Source organism: Electrophorus electricus, chromosome 19 (assembly GCF_041902795.1).
Source record: "Electrophorus electricus isolate QZ-2024a chromosome 19, ASM4190279v1, whole genome shotgun sequence".
NCBI classification, from domain to species: domain Eukaryota; kingdom Metazoa; phylum Chordata; class Actinopteri; order Gymnotiformes; family Gymnotidae; genus Electrophorus; species Electrophorus electricus.
In genome coordinates this window covers 5,896,901-5,912,869 of record NC_137515.1, presented here as the reverse complement: position 1 = coordinate 5,912,869, position 15,969 = coordinate 5,896,901, and the positions used below count along the sequence as shown (strand labels likewise).

At 49.8% G+C, this 15,969-nt stretch overlaps 1 protein-coding gene across 13 annotated transcripts in view; it reads left to right on the top strand.

Moving 5' to 3' along the window:
* Nucleotides 1-428: 428 nt before the first annotated feature.
* The window catches only part of trim37 (tripartite motif containing 37), a 62,201-nt gene continuing 46,660 nt past the window's right edge, over nt 429-15,969 (top strand). For 9 of the 13 annotated variants that reach the window (XR_014118556.1, XR_014118558.1, XR_014118557.1 and 6 more), the window contains exons 1-25: nt 430-591; nt 1,395-1,454; nt 2,414-2,515; nt 3,520-3,560; nt 4,027-4,143; nt 4,682-4,769; nt 4,846-4,968; nt 5,495-5,618; nt 5,702-5,769; nt 5,979-6,103; nt 7,224-7,274; nt 7,395-7,476; nt 7,584-7,660; nt 7,760-7,939; nt 8,027-8,141; nt 8,408-8,614; nt 8,790-8,926; nt 10,723-10,805; nt 10,915-11,091; nt 11,503-11,802; nt 12,149-12,313; nt 12,683-12,860; nt 13,022-13,143; nt 13,342-13,485; nt 15,255-15,309. Coding sequence is in view for 9 of the 13 variants with exons in the window: in XM_081701822.1 (XP_081557948.1) it covers nt 1,434-1,454; nt 2,414-2,515; nt 3,520-3,560; nt 4,027-4,143; nt 4,682-4,769; nt 4,846-4,968; nt 5,495-5,618; nt 5,702-5,769; nt 5,979-6,103; nt 7,224-7,274; nt 7,395-7,476; nt 7,584-7,660; nt 7,760-7,939; nt 8,027-8,141; nt 8,408-8,614; nt 8,790-8,926; nt 10,723-10,805; nt 10,915-11,091; nt 11,503-11,802; nt 12,149-12,313; nt 12,683-12,860; nt 13,022-13,143; nt 13,342-13,485; nt 15,255-15,309 (2,882 nt within the window). In the remaining 4 variants the exon portion in view is untranslated. Of the gene's footprint in view, nt 592-1,394; nt 1,455-2,413; nt 2,516-3,519; nt 3,561-4,026; nt 4,144-4,681; nt 4,770-4,845; nt 4,969-5,494; nt 5,619-5,701; nt 5,770-5,978; nt 6,104-7,223; nt 7,275-7,394; nt 7,477-7,583; nt 7,661-7,759; nt 7,940-8,026; nt 8,142-8,407; nt 8,615-8,789; nt 8,927-10,722; nt 10,806-10,914; nt 11,092-11,502; nt 11,803-12,148; nt 12,314-12,656; nt 12,861-13,021; nt 13,226-13,341; nt 13,486-15,254; nt 15,815-15,969 lie in introns of those variants that run through there. The other 4 variants (XR_014118559.1, XM_081701823.1, XM_081701830.1 and 1 more) reach the window with 4 other exon arrangements.

Genomic DNA, 15,969 nt, shown 5'->3' with positions numbered 1-15,969 from the left:
CAAAAAGTGGTGCCATTCTCTCTTCGGTAGATTCTTTGTATTTGTTCTTAATTGTTTTGAGCACAAAAATACAACTTATGTTAGGAATGTTTGCTGTAATGACACGGAACTTTAATGCATGTAAATTGGTCATTTACAGTCTATTTTCCCCCATGCATAACCTCCACTGTAGCCTTCCATTTGGACCCCGTGCTCCACCTTCTGGAAGCACATATTACTGCTAAGGGCATGTCCCACTTTTTAGACACTTCACCCGCTCGTTGTGTTCCACCGGTGCGGGTTTGGGGACATGGGCGTGTGCTAACGTAACCAAACCCCACCCCTCGTCCAGACACGCTCGCCATTGGTCGGTGTGAAACGGTCTCCTATGGTGACGGACCCTGACAAACGCTCGCCATTGGTCGGTGTGAAACGGTCTCCTATGGTGACGGACCCTGACAAGCGAGTGTCGCGCTGGATGTTTGTGTATGTGTGGTGTGTAGGTTAGCTAAAATAGCGAGCCCACTGTCGACTATTACCCGAATACAGCAGTGATGTTTGTGATGTAGACAATTACTGCAACACGGTGCGCGGTGAAAGCGACATTTGGAGGTAAAGTTTCACCTGTGTCAGCCCACGAGTTACCCGTTTGCGTTTTGAAGCCTTGAGTTCGCCGGCCAGCATCAACACCATATTAGCACGCAAGCTAGCTAGCTAGCAAACCTGCAGGGTCTCTGCCTTTGACACGGTTCTAGTCAGCTTTGCGGGTAAATACATAGCTAGAAATATGTCTTATTTACTTCGACCCGCATACTTTAAAATGTCTGTTAGCTATTTGGCTGACTGGTAGGTGGCTAGCTAGGAGCTTTGCTCCACTGGTCAGCTAGCTAACGCTACCTAGCTAGCTAACCCTCCCTGAAGTAATATCGAGCTATCTAGCTGTTGAGATGTCTTCCGAATTTACCCATCTTGCTGAACGCTTACTTTGTCTTTAAGTTAATTTGAAGTCGTCTTTTTACGTTTTACTCTCAATTTTATGAATGGGGTTTTATTTACGGTTGTCCCTAACGGTCTTCACAAACCTGTGCATCTTCACCGTTGGCTAGATGGCCTCCTCACGTTGTAAAGCTCAGCCAAACGGACACCTGCCTGCTAAACGGATCTCAGGGCCTCGGGCCATTTGTCGCTTATCGCATCTCTGGCTTTATCGCATTTATCGTTTATCGCATCTCAGCCAAATACAATTTCACAAAAATAAATTGTTACAAGTAGATCTAGCAGAGTAGTTGGCATATTTTCCATATTGGTGATTATCTAGCTGGCCATATCAAAATGGATCCACGCTTTTCTGCACTGGTGGCGGAACAGAAATGCTTTTTGTGACATGAAGGTTTTCTTCTTCATATGATTCACAGCGATCGCAGTTCTCCTTTCAAACCTTTACACTGGCTGACATGGACGAGCAGAGTGTCGAGGTATGCTGAATTAACTTTTAATGGTTTACCTTGATTTCTGCTTTATTTTATTTTATTTAGCACATGAATCAACATCATTATGTCATAATGTAAATGTGCCATATTTGGCCACATTTTCATCTATAGTCCATGAGCAGATTGAGGTTAAAAATACAAATACATGCTTCTCATACCAACAAAACAAATATAACACAGAAGAATTAAAGTACTAGAATACAAGGCACATAAAATGCAAAGAAAACACACAGAACAGCAACCACAAACGTGATTAAATAAATATGATTAAGTATTATTTTGGCATTCTTAGTTTTCCAATAACCACGTGCTTAATGACGTTAAAAATACATGAATATTTCTATAGAAATACGCTTCCAAATGTACATCTTTGTTGGCAGTAGCGTTTTGTTTGGCTTTTTACTCGAATGCAGCCCCAGAGACACAAATACATTGTCACATTACCCTGACAGTGGCAAGCTGTGATCTTTAGTCCTCTCTGTGGTTATGCATTACATGTTTAATGCACAGCATTACAGCAAAAAGGGTTATCTACTGGTGCAAACTCAACTACAATTCCTGAGTTTGCATGAACATTACAAATGTAACTCACACATTTTGGCACAAAATGTGATCCAATTAGCAAAATCATCACTGGCATCATAATAAAAGTATTATTAAAAGAATAAAAGGTCAGTGTTTCCGATTTCGTAGACATTTCATGGATTAAAAACTTGTGGAAAGGAAGTCCCTAAGGTAATTAAAATCAGTCCTGTTTATATAAAAAAAGCAAAGTTGAACTGAGCTTGCAACCATTACATTGCTGGTAAGTCTGTTACTCTGCTTTGTGTGTGTTTGTATGGAGCATCTCTGATGTGAATGTTACTCATTACTCAATCTGGTGAGAGTGTGTTACTCGGGCGTGTGTGTTTGTACTGAGCTCGCACTCTCTCCCTCCTGTCTAGAGTATAGCAGAAGTGTTTCGCTGCTTCATTTGTATGGAGAAGCTGCGGGATGCTCGTCTGTGCCCTCACTGCTCCAAGCTCTGCTGTTTCAGCTGTATACGGGTAAGCACACATGCACACGCATACGCACACTATCTTTTGTGTTTTTATTTGAACTTGTAAATATTCAGCATGGCTGGCAACGTTCCACCAACTAATTAGCAAAGTCTTGGAGGTTTGTTGCAACACAGAAAGCCCTTAACTGTGCTGTGCTTGGCCTCTCCGTACTCCAGTACACACACATGCACATGCACTCAGGGTGAAGAGGACGGCTTTAGGGGCTTAGGCTGTGTTCAGTTAAACCCAGTCCGGTTGTGATTCACTCTGTTAGCATGGCTCATTAGAGCAAGTGGGAACGCTCACTTTTGAACTCTGGTGCGTACCAGACAAGTGGTGTGAGACCCCCTGAGCAGGTCAGTATTGGTTCACTCCAAATTCTGGTGCATTTCATTTGATGTATGAAAGTAGTATGGACGTTGGTCAAAGGAGCGCATCTGTAATATACTGGGAACAAATGGACAAAAATGCCAAAGCATCCCAAATGCACTTCCTGCAGCAGAGGAATTCCTCACACTGTTCTTCCTTAATGCATTCTGCCAGCTCTTCCTGAGTGTTTAACAGGGATAAATACTCACATACACACACCCCACAAGTGCATTTAGCCCTGTGAGCATTGTTCTAGTTTATTGTTCTTGTTCTAGTTCGGTTGGCATTATTGTAGTAAAATATACATTAATCAGGATGTGACATGTCCATATGACTTTTTGTTCAGTGGTAAATAAGTCAGTGTGAACGCTAAGACAACCAGGGCTAAGAATAAACTACAGGTTTAATATTCAGGTTCATCGCTTTCCTCCAGTAATATCTTGTCTATGTATATATAAGACTGTAAAGATGCTATAAATTGTAGTACATTACAAGCCCTAATTACACAAAGTATCAGCAGTGTTTGCTTGCATACTCCACACAAGAAACATTCATTTTGTTGTTCATTTCACAGAAGCTCAGATAGATGAGTCAAGCTTTTGCAATCTAAAAGCACTAACTTCTCTTTGTGTTTTCTGCAGCGATGGCTGACGGAACAGAGAGCCCAGTGTCCGCACTGCCGGTACGTTTTCCTTTAGATAGACCGCTCTGAAGTTTGGTTGTTATGACGACTTGCAAAGGGGCCTGTAGGACTTCAGCTTTGGAGAGAATCCAGGGTTTTGAGCATTGATTTTATTTTCCCCCCAGCATTGTGCTCAGAGTTCATTTTGGAGATGCATTGATTAGTTGCGTCACTGGAGTCTCATTTGAAGAAGTTTTAGTCACCGGGAAGAGGGAAGCCTCGGACTAACCCTGGATAAACACCCACACCCACCAAAAATGCATGCACACACAGTAATAAAGTCCCCATATAAACCAGGACCTATGATGTGGTGTTCGCTGTTTAACACAGATGATGTATTTCCAAGCACAGGGCTCATCCGGGCTGTGCTATTTTCTCTCTGGTGGCATGATGGTGTGTGGGTGTCTGTGTGCGTGTGCGTGGGTGTGGGTGTGTGTGTGGGTGCGTGGGTGTGTGGTGTCTCCAGGGCTCCCCTGCAGCTGAGGGAGCTGGTGAACTGCCGCTGGGCAGAGGAGGTGACTCAGCAGCTGGACACTCTGCAGCTCTGTAACCTCTCCAAGCATGAAGAGAATGACAAGGACAAGTGAGCTGACCCCGCCCCTTTACACCTTCACACTACGCTCACCCGACCCCGCCCCTTTACACCTTCACACTACGCTCACCCGACCCCGCCCCTTTACACCTTCACACTACGCTCACCCGACCCCGCCCCTTTACACCTTCACACTACGCTCACCCGACCCCGCCCCTTTACACCTTCACACTACGCTCACCCGACCCCGCCCCTTTACACCTTCACACTACGCTCACCCGACCCCGCCCCTTTACACCTTCACACTACGCTCACCCGACCCCGCCCCTTTACACCTTCACACTACGCTCACCCGACCCCGCCCCTTTACACCTTCACACTACGCTCACCCGACCCCGCCCCTTTACACCTTCACACTACGCTCACCCGACCCCGCCCCTTTACACCTTCACACTACGCTCACCCGCCCCCGCCCCTTTACACCTTCACATTATACTTATATGACCCTGCCCCTGCTCCACTCTACACTACACATCTAACTTTTCCAAAAAGGACTCAAAGGTCGAATCCACATGTGCTTTTCTTACAGATGTGAAAACCACCACGAGAAGCTCAGTGTGTTCTGCTGGACCTGTAAGAAGTGCATCTGTCATCAGTGCGCTCTGTGGGGGGGTATGGTGAGTGAGCCTGCCCTCGTCCGTGTTTGTTACTATGCTGTGCCAACCGTGTTTAAACGGTGCTGTCTCCTCTCAGCATGGAGGCCACACGTTTAAGCCCCTGGCTGAGATCTACGAGCAGCACGTCACCAAGGTGAACGAGGAGGTGGCCAAACTCCGCCGCCGGCTGATGGAGCTCATCAGCCTCGTGCAGGAAGTGGTAGGTCGCTCCTTTCTCACGGCACATGTTCCCTGCGCCCGATCCCACTTGCCCCGCAGACTGCCTCGTCAGCTCCAAAGGCAGGAGGCTCTGCGTGATCACAGTGCACGTCAGCACAGATCACTCTCAAAGCAGGTCCAGTTAGGGAGCGAGAAGTGTTATGTGGAGCCGTGATGAGCATGGCAGCACAGCTCAGCAGTGCTACATGCTGTCGGGTTTTGCAACGTCCTGGTCCCCTTTTCCTACCTCTTGAAGGTTGAAGGCGAGCAAGTCTGCAGTGGGAGCAGTTTATCTGCAGCAGGGAAGCAAAAACCTTCCACCAGGGGGCAGAAGAGTTCCCCAAACCTCACCAGTCTCCAGCAGGATATTGACATCTTTCAGTGCCATGGATTTTGTCCTCTGTTAATATTTAATTTAAGGCTATGACGAGTCTGAACTGGTTGTATTGAACAGCTGTGTATGTGTGTGTGTGTATACACATATGTATGTGTGTGGGTTTTGCGTCGGTTTTGTGTGTGGTCTCCAGGAGAAGAATGTGGAGGCAGTGCGCGGGGCGAAGGATGAGCGTGTGCGCGAGATCCGGAACGCCGTGGAGATGATGATCGCACGGCTGGATAACCAACTCAAAAACAAGCTCATCACCCTCATGGGTACCTCCAGCGTCCCCTCTTTCACCCGCCCGCAGTTTACAACACCTGACACCTGTACTCATGCAGAACCCTCTGTCCACCAGGCCAGAAGACCTCGCTGACTCAGGAGACAGAGCTGCTGGAGTCTCTACTGCAGGAAGTGGAGCATCAGGTGAGGGAGACATTAAACTCCAATCCAGAAGACCCCCAAACCCCCCCCCCCCCCCCCCCAGCTCCCTGCACCCCGCCATCCTTTTAAGTACGTTGTGAATGACCTGTGATGCAACGTGTGGGGCAACTGTGCAGTGCTCCCCTGTTTTTGGTAAGGGATGTGTTGAGTGTATTTAACGTATGTATCTCTGTGTTTGCGTGCGTGCGTAGCTGCGGTCCTGCAGCAAGAGTGAGCTGATCTGTAAAAGCCCAGAGATCCTGCTCATGTTCCAGCAGGTCCATAGGAAGCCCATGCAGTCCTTCGTCACCACCCCCGTCCCACCTGATTTCACCAGGTAGTTGCCTCGCCCTGCCCCCGACAGCCCCACTGTGAGCCCTGCTAGAGGAGTGGTGCGTTAACGCCACACGGCCTGTATTGCGCAACCGTCCGTTACGCAACAGTTAGTTCTGATCCAGTAATTTGATTTGACAAGAAACATTTCAAGTTCTAGAGCATAACAACAATGGGGCTTTGAAGTCTACGCGCATCACTCCTCTTTACAGGTGTGCTCCATCAACTCTTAATTACATTAATGATCGTCATCTGTCTTAGATTGTAACACACACGGTTGGTTGACGTAGCAGAATCACACATGCCACCAAAACAACTGTCAGCACACTCTTTTTCACTGGCTGCACAATAGATACGAGACGTACGAAACACAAAATAGCCCGCCTGTAAAAACTGGCGAGCCAGTGTGCAGGAAAATGTTTGTGCTGCTTGGCAACTGTCCAGTCCCTGTCCAGAACTGTTCGTGTCGGTGGTGTCAAGCAAAGGACAATCGACCCCTTTACACATGGGCGTGCAGCCACGTACTTCCCATCACATGGGGCTGCGTGGTGTTGGGCACGGGCTCGAGTTGGCCGTGGAACTGCGAGTCAACACCTCCTTTAAGTTAAGGGTGTTAATTTATGGAAACGCTAGCTGGGACAGCCTCGTGGGTCTCACTAACCCTTCCCGACCCGCCTTTATATGCTTTATATAGCGGACTCCTCACACAGCATCTATACACTTGTGAAAAGCTCATCACACAGCCCTTACACGCTTATGTAATACAGTCACCACACAGCGTTTATACACTTGGTCTCTGCGTTCCAGGTCCACCATGTGCCAACGTAACCGCTGCCATTCATAACCCAAATATTACCCATTGACCGGTAGCCCCGTTGTCAGAAACTACCCAGAAATAAATGGGGTAAAGGTGACTGACCAATAGTGAATAGCAACAGATGCAGTAGTGTGTGATTGTGCACTCACAAAACACCCCCACGAGGCGGCCGTACCTGGTTCAGTGGCCAGTGAGTGTGGCTACTGTCTGAAGTGGACGCCCGTATACTAAAAGCTGAGTGTGGCACGAGCAGGTGGATCTTGGAGGAACTGACCCAGGTGTTGCTCTCCATCTCTCTGTCCCTCAGTGAACTGGTTCCTGCTTATGACTCGAGCACCTTTGTCCTGGCAAATTTCAGGTAGGACTTCTCTACATTTATCTAATCTTTCAGATTTTTTTTAAAGGTTTGTCTTTTAGCTCTGTATACAGTGATTGTGTGTGTGTGTGTGTGTGTGTGTGTGTGTGTGCGCGTGCGCAGTACATTGAGGCAGAGAGCAGATCCTGTGTACAGCCCTCCGCTCCAGGTGTCGGGGCTCTGCTGGAGGCTGAAGGTTTATCCGGTAAGCGCCCCCCCCCCCCCCCCCCCTGCGTAGAGCTCCCCCGTGTAGAGCTGTGGGGAGGCAGCGGGAGAAGATTGACCTGCTGCCCCTACCCTCTCTGTTTCTAGGACGGGAACGGCGTGGTTCGTGGAAACTACCTCTCCGTCTTTCTGGAGCTGTCGGCCGGCCTCCCCGAGACGTCCAAGTAGGCCTCGCCCCCACCCTCCCCCAGTGGCTTCAGCCACGATGTCGCCCGTCTGCTGGCTTTGCGCGGTTCCGGTCTTAACGGCAGGCTCTCCCGCAGGTACGAATATCGGGTGGAGATGGTGCACCAGGCCTCCAGCGATCCCTCCAAAAACATCATCCGCGAGTTCGCCTCAGACTTCGAGGTGGGTGAATGCTGGGGATACAACCGCTTCTTCCGTCTGGACCTCCTGGCCAGCGAGGGCTATCTCAACATGCAGACAGACACCCTCATCCTCAGGTTTGGCGGGGCTCAGAGCGACTTTGATCTCGGCCTTGTCCTTAAAGCCGTGTCCTGGGCATAAACGCCGTGCTCCTGTGCTCCTAGGTATCAGGTACGCTCTCCCACCTTCTTCCAGAAGTGTCGCGATCAGTACTGGTACATCTCCCAGCTGGAGGCAGCCCAGAACAGCTACATTCAGCAGATCAACAACCTCAAAGAGGTGGGTGCAGGCCCCACCCTCTCAGCGAGCCCTGCCCACTCGCTGAGCCCCAGCCCCAATGTCCCTGCCCCTATATCGGTCAGTCCTGTAGGTCCCACGAGACGGTGCAGGTAGAGCGGTGTCCTGGTAACACCAAGGTCATGGATTCAGTTCCCAGGGCATTCCTGCTGTCACGCTGACGTATACGTAACTGCTCTAGATCAGAGCATCTTCTGAACCTCGTGAATTTGGCAACCATCTGACCCCACCTGTTCTCCGTCCTGCAGAGGCTGGCCATAGAGCTGTTCCGCCGGCAGAAATCACGGAGCGCCTCCCCCCCAGACGGCTGCCTGTGCCCGCCCACCAACTCCGCCTCCGGTCGCGACTCACGGCTGGACAAGAGAGCCGGCGCAGACGAGGGCCGCCAGGCGCCCGCCACGGGAACCGAGGAGGAGGAGCAGGAGGAAGAAAAGACGCAGCACGATGACTCCAACGTAAGGGCTACGACAAGCAGCGCGTCAGCCTGAGAGGCAGGCACTCGAGTGGGAGTGTTTAAAAACACCTCTAAAAATGAGTGTTTGTTCCGCTTCTGAGTTGTCGTCGACAGACAAAGCCAGTCAGTCCCATGTGTTTTGTGTGTGTGTCTCCTTGCGGGTGTGGTACCCTCAGGAGTTGTCCGACGGTGATCTGGAGGTGGACTGTCTGACCGGAGACGAGGACGTGAATCCGCTGGACGGCACCAGCTCGTCAGGGAGCTCCACAGCAACCAGCAACACGGAGGAAAACGACATTGACGAGGAGACCATGTGGGTAGCATGTTGCGCACGCCCACCATCTTCCTGCCCACCATCTTCCTGCCCTCCCGTACAGAGCCATGAGCCTGGTGCTCCGCGTGCCTGCAGCCAGTGTGAGGGTTGTGGGGTGTCTCCCCCCCCCCCCCCCATGTGGAAGGCCCTTGCGTTTCCCCAGGCTCACCCGCACTCCTTAATGACCCGAGGGGCCCGAGAGGCCGGCACGTCTACGTGTACGCGTTCCCTCTAAAAAAGAAAAGATGTTGCGTGTCTGTCCCCCGTGGTGTAGCACCCCTCTGGTGGTCAATTTTTGCAGCTAACCGTGTTTGCTAACGTCGCACAGTGTCAGAAACCACATAAGAAAATGGAGGTGAAGTTAGTGGTTTGGGGACAGTGGTGTAATGTCAGCATGCAGCGCATACTGGGATGCCGACACTTCCTACCCTGTTAGCTACGTCAGCCACACAGCGCCAGTGCAAAACTAAACCATGTTTAGACCCGAAGACATGTTTTAGGTGATGTTTGATGTATTATGTGAATTGGATCTAATAGCAGAGCTATTACACTAATATTTGGATCCCATTTTAAACTTTTGGTACACACACACGTACACACACACACACACACACACACACAGACACCCCAAGCGAGCCCAGAACAGGGCGTGTGAAGAAGAACTGACCCTCTCAGAGGTTCTGCGCTAAATAAAGTGTCCGTTCGTGTCCGGGGGAGGCTCAGCTATTTACACAATGACTGACTCGTAACACTCACAGGCGGCGGCGTTCTGATGAGGTTTTGTCTAAACTGTGTTTTAGTTCTCTCCCATGAGCCTAACCTTTCACGGGGATGGGAGGCTTTCCGCACGTGCGCCGGGGACTCGTGTCTCCCGGCACTGACTAACAGCAGTAGGGGGACGTTGCGTAAGGAGCCGTGCTGCCCGCGTGCTCTTTGGCTGTAGTCTTCTCAAGCCCCTTCCCATCTCTACCTGCAACAGCTAGCGCAAGCCGCTAGATCCCTCTTCATCCTGTCTTATGAAAGCACAACGCTCATTTTTTAAGCACGGGGCTACCAGGTGTGTGGGTGGGTGGGTGGGTTTGTGGTATAGTGTTGGAGCATTTGTAGTGAAGTGTCAGAGCCTCACATGTAGTGTTGGTACTGATCTCTCACACACACACACACACACACACACACTGAGCTCTCAAACCAGATGAAATGTGTGAGTCATCAGAGCTGCTGCCTCCTGTTTAGAAATGCCTAGACACACACACACACACACACACACACAGAGTCACGCTCACATGAACTCTCTCCATCACCCACACACATTCTCGCACTCTGTGACATGGCCCTGATTCTCGGTTTGCTGCTGAACCCTTCCCCTTCTCTCTGGCCAGTGCTCGCTGTGTTTAGGTGATTTCCACATGGGTTGAAATATGATGCACCACCGTATCATCGTGCTGGGTGATGCCCCACCAGCACCCGTCAGGTCCTCGTCCTGGCGCGGTGTGGGTGTGTGGGGGGGGAAGGAAGGGTTTGCTCTGGCCTGGCGGGTTCTGGTGGCGAGGAGGTGTGTGAAGGGCCCTGCCCCACTGCTTCACACGGCCCAAAAACGGAGCAGTGCAGAGGGAGAGAAGTGCTGGGGTCTCTCACACACACACACACACACACACACACACACACACACATACACCACCTCCATTTAATTCTTCTGTTGTCCCCATGTACATCAAAGCACATTTGTTGTGTATTCTAGATTCACACAGACTGGATTTCTTTTGTGTGTGTGTTTGTGTGTGTTTCCTCCTGCCTAGGTCTGGAGAGAATGATGTGGAGTATGGGGGGAGCGTGGATCTGGAGGAGGGGGAGCTACAGGATGACATCATCGGGGCTGCAGGTGATGAACCCACCCAAACACCCCACACACACACACACACACACACACAGTTGTTTTTATGTTGTCACTTTGGTTACATCAAGTTCATGGTCTGCCCTTTTCCGGCCAGGAGGCTCGAGTGCAGGCGTGCGGGGCTTGAGGCGAGGGGCGGGGCCAGGATCTGCCAGCCTGCTGGAGATTGACCCAGTCATCCTCATCCAACTGCTGGACCTTAAGGATCGCAGCCACATGGAGGCGCTGTGGGGCGTCCAGCCCCGGCCACCCGCGTCTCTGCTCCACAGCCAACGTACACCCCCCAGCTCCTGACACTCCTGTTAAGCCAGCAGTACAGGCCAGACCCAGCAAGGGCCAACCGCAACACCGACACACAGACACAGAGGCCGGCTTTAAACGAACGCATCTTAACGGAACACATCTTAAATTAACATCTTTTTTCCTAGACTCTCCACACCTGCCTGTAATCCCAGTGAGGCTATAGTGGAAGTCGAGTTGTCAAATGTGCTAGGATTTGCAGTGTTTGTAACCATTGCAACAGGACCTAGATTAAAAAAGGGGTAGTGATTAGGATGAGAATGACGCCGCCATTGGGTGATTTTTACGCGACCTTCGGTCACGTACATGCCGTACAGGCCTTGTAGAGGCTGTAGGTTGCAGCCATGGGTTCTGACCCTCACTGACCCCTTACCCCCCCCCCCAGCAGCAGCTGCCCTACCCTCGCGGAAGGAGCGAGAACGCCGCCCACAGGCTGTGCGCCGCACTGCGCCGGACTCGGGTGTGCTCAGCCGCCTCAAGGCGCAGATGGCGGAGGTGCGCAGCAAGATGTCGGACGTGAAGGGGCAGCTGGAAGCGCGCGGTGCGTGCGAGCAGCGAGGAGCGCCCTTGAGCTCAGCACTGGAGCCTGGCCTCTGCGCGGAGCCCCAGCCAGCAGGTGCACGCAAGGCCAGAGAGCTGGACCTGCTCTTCAAAACCCACGGAGCCTCACGACACACACGCCAGGGTACACGCACTCACACCACACACACATACCCACACACACCTCGCATGCTGCCTCGGCTTTTGTCGTGGACGTGTGTGCAAGTGCGTGTTTGTTTGTTTGTGTCTGTGTGTGTTTTGTAGTAAGTTTAAGCAAGCATATATGTGATGGAGTGAGAGAGTGTGTATAAGTATGGTGAGTGAGTGTATATGAGAGTGTGTGTGGGAGAGAGTGAACCTGTGTGCAAGTATGGAGTGTGTGTAAGTAGTGCATGTGAGCATCTCGGGCTCATATCAAGTCATGTATCTTCAGATGGTTGTTTTTGTGTGTGTGTGTGTGTATGTGTGTGTGTGTGTGGTGACCATGTCAGGAGGGAAGAAGGCAGGCTCCCCTAAGCAGGAGGTGGGCGGGGCAATGGGAGGCATGGCCCTACGCAGGACCGGGGAGGCTGGTGAGAAGGAGCTGAGAGGGGCAGGAGGAGACGTGTCTATGGAGCCTCCCATCTGCCCTAGAGAGGGGGCGTCTCCTGCAGACGGTATGACGGTCTGATCCCAGAGTGGCCCCGGCCCCTACGTCTTAGAGCACTCTAAAGGACTTCTATACATTTATGTACTAAATGCAGTGGATTAGTCCATGTATTGTCTCAAAATCAGTTCTAGAAGTAGATGATGATGATGATGATATTATTATTATTATTATTATTATTATTATTATTATTATTATTATTATTAATAATAATAATAATAATAATAATAAAAAATGTAATGTAGTGCTGGAAAGTTTATTGATGTGGGTCTTTTCTGCTGATGGTTGATTGGCTCTGCCTGTGCTGGTGGCTTCTGTGGCTGGTATGGGTGCATTCTGGGAGGAGAGAGTAGCTCTTCTCTGCTGTGTTGTGCGACAGGCCCCCCGAAGGCCCCAATCAAGCCATCTTCCAGCAGCCCCTGCTCCTCAGACAAAGCCTCCGGCCCCAGAGCGGACGAGCCTGCGTACGGGGCCCCGGCCAGCGACGCCTTCAGCCTCCCCGCTCTGAACGGAGCACCCCCTCCAGGCGCTAAACGCCGCAGGACGCCCTCTGTTGGGTAAGGCTTCGAGATCTGATTGGCACAGCTCTCCTTTCACTGTTGCCCACAGACAGCACAAAGACACTAGTGGGACGGGGGCAGGCGGATGAAAGAACCACATACACGCGTGCGCGCGTGTGCACACACACACACTGGCATACTTGTCCTCTGTGTCTCAGTGCGGGGCTTTTGACGGACAGCTCTTTAGACATTGAGCATGATGACTCCAGCGAAATCCGCCAATCACTGCTGACGCTCAGCAGTAGCGAGCCCTCCTGTTCCTCCTCCCGGCCTGATGAAGGTGACACTCGCGCGCAGTCACACACCACTCTCACCTCGCAGAGCTCTCAGGAAGTGGTTCATTGCTTTGTAAATGTTCAGTCGTAAGCCTTTTATTTATTTATTTATTTATTTTAATACAACTTTATAGTCACTCACACCTGCCTGACATTAATCTGTCGTGTGTGTGTGTGTGTGTGTGTGTGTGTGTGCCTTCCAGGGCTACTGTGTCAGAAGCAGCCTCCTCACTTGGTAGCAGTGAGCAGTGACAGTGAGGTGGAGTGTGACATTGAGAACGAGAGTGAGGCAGTGCCTCTGAATGCTGTGGACCACGAGTACGACACCCACTCTCTGCCCTGCCCTGGTTAGACCCCCTCTCCCATTCCTTCACACTGCATGATCCCAGCATTCCCACATGCTGCCTTACCATCCCGGCATTCCCACACGCTGCCTTACACATCCCGGCATTCCCACACGCTGCCTTACACATCCCGGCATTCCCACACGCTGCCTTACACATCCCGGCATTCCCACACGCTGCCTTACACATCCCGGCATTCCCACACGCTGCCTTTCACATCCCGGCATTCCCCCAAACACGCTTGCTGACAGCACTTTTTGATTCTCTGTAGATTTTAGATTGCGGATGTTTCACCATCAGTACCTAGCAAGCCTAACTGAGCTGCCCTCTGTCCCCTGGGTGCCTATGAAGGATTAAATGATGAACTCAACAAGGGCTGCAGAGAAATATGTTCACTAAGTGCAGCCCTAATGAGCCATCAGGGTAGGGTCTCTCTGGGTCTTTTTCCATATTATCCTTACGCAGTGTTTTACAACAAAGGCCGTTTACAGACATTGCCGAGTGCTGTGCAGAGGGGTAAAGGCTCCCTCACAAATGCCTCATTTAAGTAATTATTATAATAATAAGCATCATTTATATACCACTTAAAAACAAAGTTTAAAAAGGGCCTTTTATCATATTCTTCAAATTTTAGAGTTTTAAAATGTTTATTTCACTGCATTTTATTCTGTTTCTAATAATTATAAAAGAGCAGAAAATGACATGCTACAGTGACATAAAGCTGCTGGACACAGATGGGTTTTACTCTTCTTTTAAATGTGCCTGGGTCATCAGTAGACAAGGAACTGCACAACGTAAGGCCATCGTGAAGGCTGTCACCTTCCCTTAGTTGGGTAGCAGTGGTGACCAGGGATGGTATTTGCGCATGGCTAGAGGTTACGACCAGGCTCTTGAAATATATTAGTAAATAGGAATCGTACGGATAGTATTACGATATAATAATACCACACAGGCCCTTTAGAAGGTGTCTTAACACCCCCACAAACATAATCCACTCTGCTCTGCAATACTCCCATCATTCAATTAAAAGAGTGACCCGTCATTTGTATAGAAGTCCCTGACAGTCAGATACACACCAGCAGAAGCTGGTGAACACTAGTGATTATCCATCATAACACATATTTATTTATTCACCAAGCTGCATCCATTTCCCTGTATCTCCTCGGCTCGGACAGAGCAGTTACAAAAAGCATTTCACTGCCAGTTATACCATGTATGACTATGTATGTGACAAATAAACTTTGAACTTTGATTGAGGGGTGGGGCCAACCGCTGACTTTCACCTAAGTCTGCCTCTGGGTATGAGAGCAGTTGTGGGTACATGCCAGTGTGGTTAGACCGTAAAGGTATTAATGTAAAAATTAGGTTTGGTCTTAAAGGGTACGCCTACGTGGTCTGTGATTTTGTCACTACCAGAGACACTGTGGATAATATGGAAACTGAATCTCCACTGAAGTGAAACTTGGGCCTAGTCAACAGCTCGGCTCTGTGGCATAACGTCCCTGTGGAACAGTTCTGCACTGTTAGCCTCACTAGTATTTAATCGGTACTTGAACTTGAAAATGATCCCCTGGTACTTCATTACATTTTATTTTATGCAAATAATTTCTAATTAAAATAAACACTCAGGCATACAGTTAACTTCATTTAATTATTCTATGTTAATGTCACATTGCCTTTATTGTTCAAGTAAGGCTGAGTTCTGAGTGATTTTTCCCCACATGGCCTGTTAGCTTTACTGTGTGTATATATTTCTGTTTGTTTTTGTTTAGGAGAGCAGCTGATGGTAGATGATCTGAGCTTCATGACGGGAGATGGCACGGAGAGGTGATGAGCCGATATCAAGTGGTGCACGTGTGTGTGTGTGTGTGTGTGTGTGTGTGTGTGTGTGTGTGTGTGTGTGTGTGTGGTTTAAACTCCTCTACATTCAGTTCCAGTGTTTTACCCAGCTAACTTTAAGGTATTAAAGGAGAGCTAAGCACTTTTGTTTGCTAACTCCCAGAGGGTTGAGGCATTCTCTAAACGTGCCGAGCACTCCATCACGTGATCAGGGTTATAAATGTGTGTGTTCCTGTATGCTATTGTTTGTCTCCGGGAACACTGGTCATGAGTAATTATATGGGCACATGCGTTATATGGCATCACTTTATCTGATGGATGTAATCATGACTTATCTTTTTGTTGTTTTGGTTTTTGTATTTGATTTGCTGCTCAATGTGTTTGAAAGTGCGAGAGATCTGGGGGAGATCTCACAGACCCTCTGTGTGTCTCGTCTGGTTCTGAGCTCTCCTGGAGCCTCAGTGTGTCTCGTCTGGTTCTGGTCACCATCACTAGCAGTACTAGTATCACACTGGCAGTGATGAATTAACAAAGACGGTTTTTTTTTGAGTTGTCGAGGCACAATCCGTGGACGAATGTGAAGGATGCTGCTTGTCCTGTAACCATGCTTATGTAAACCTAATTTTTTTTTCTGACATCTGTATATTG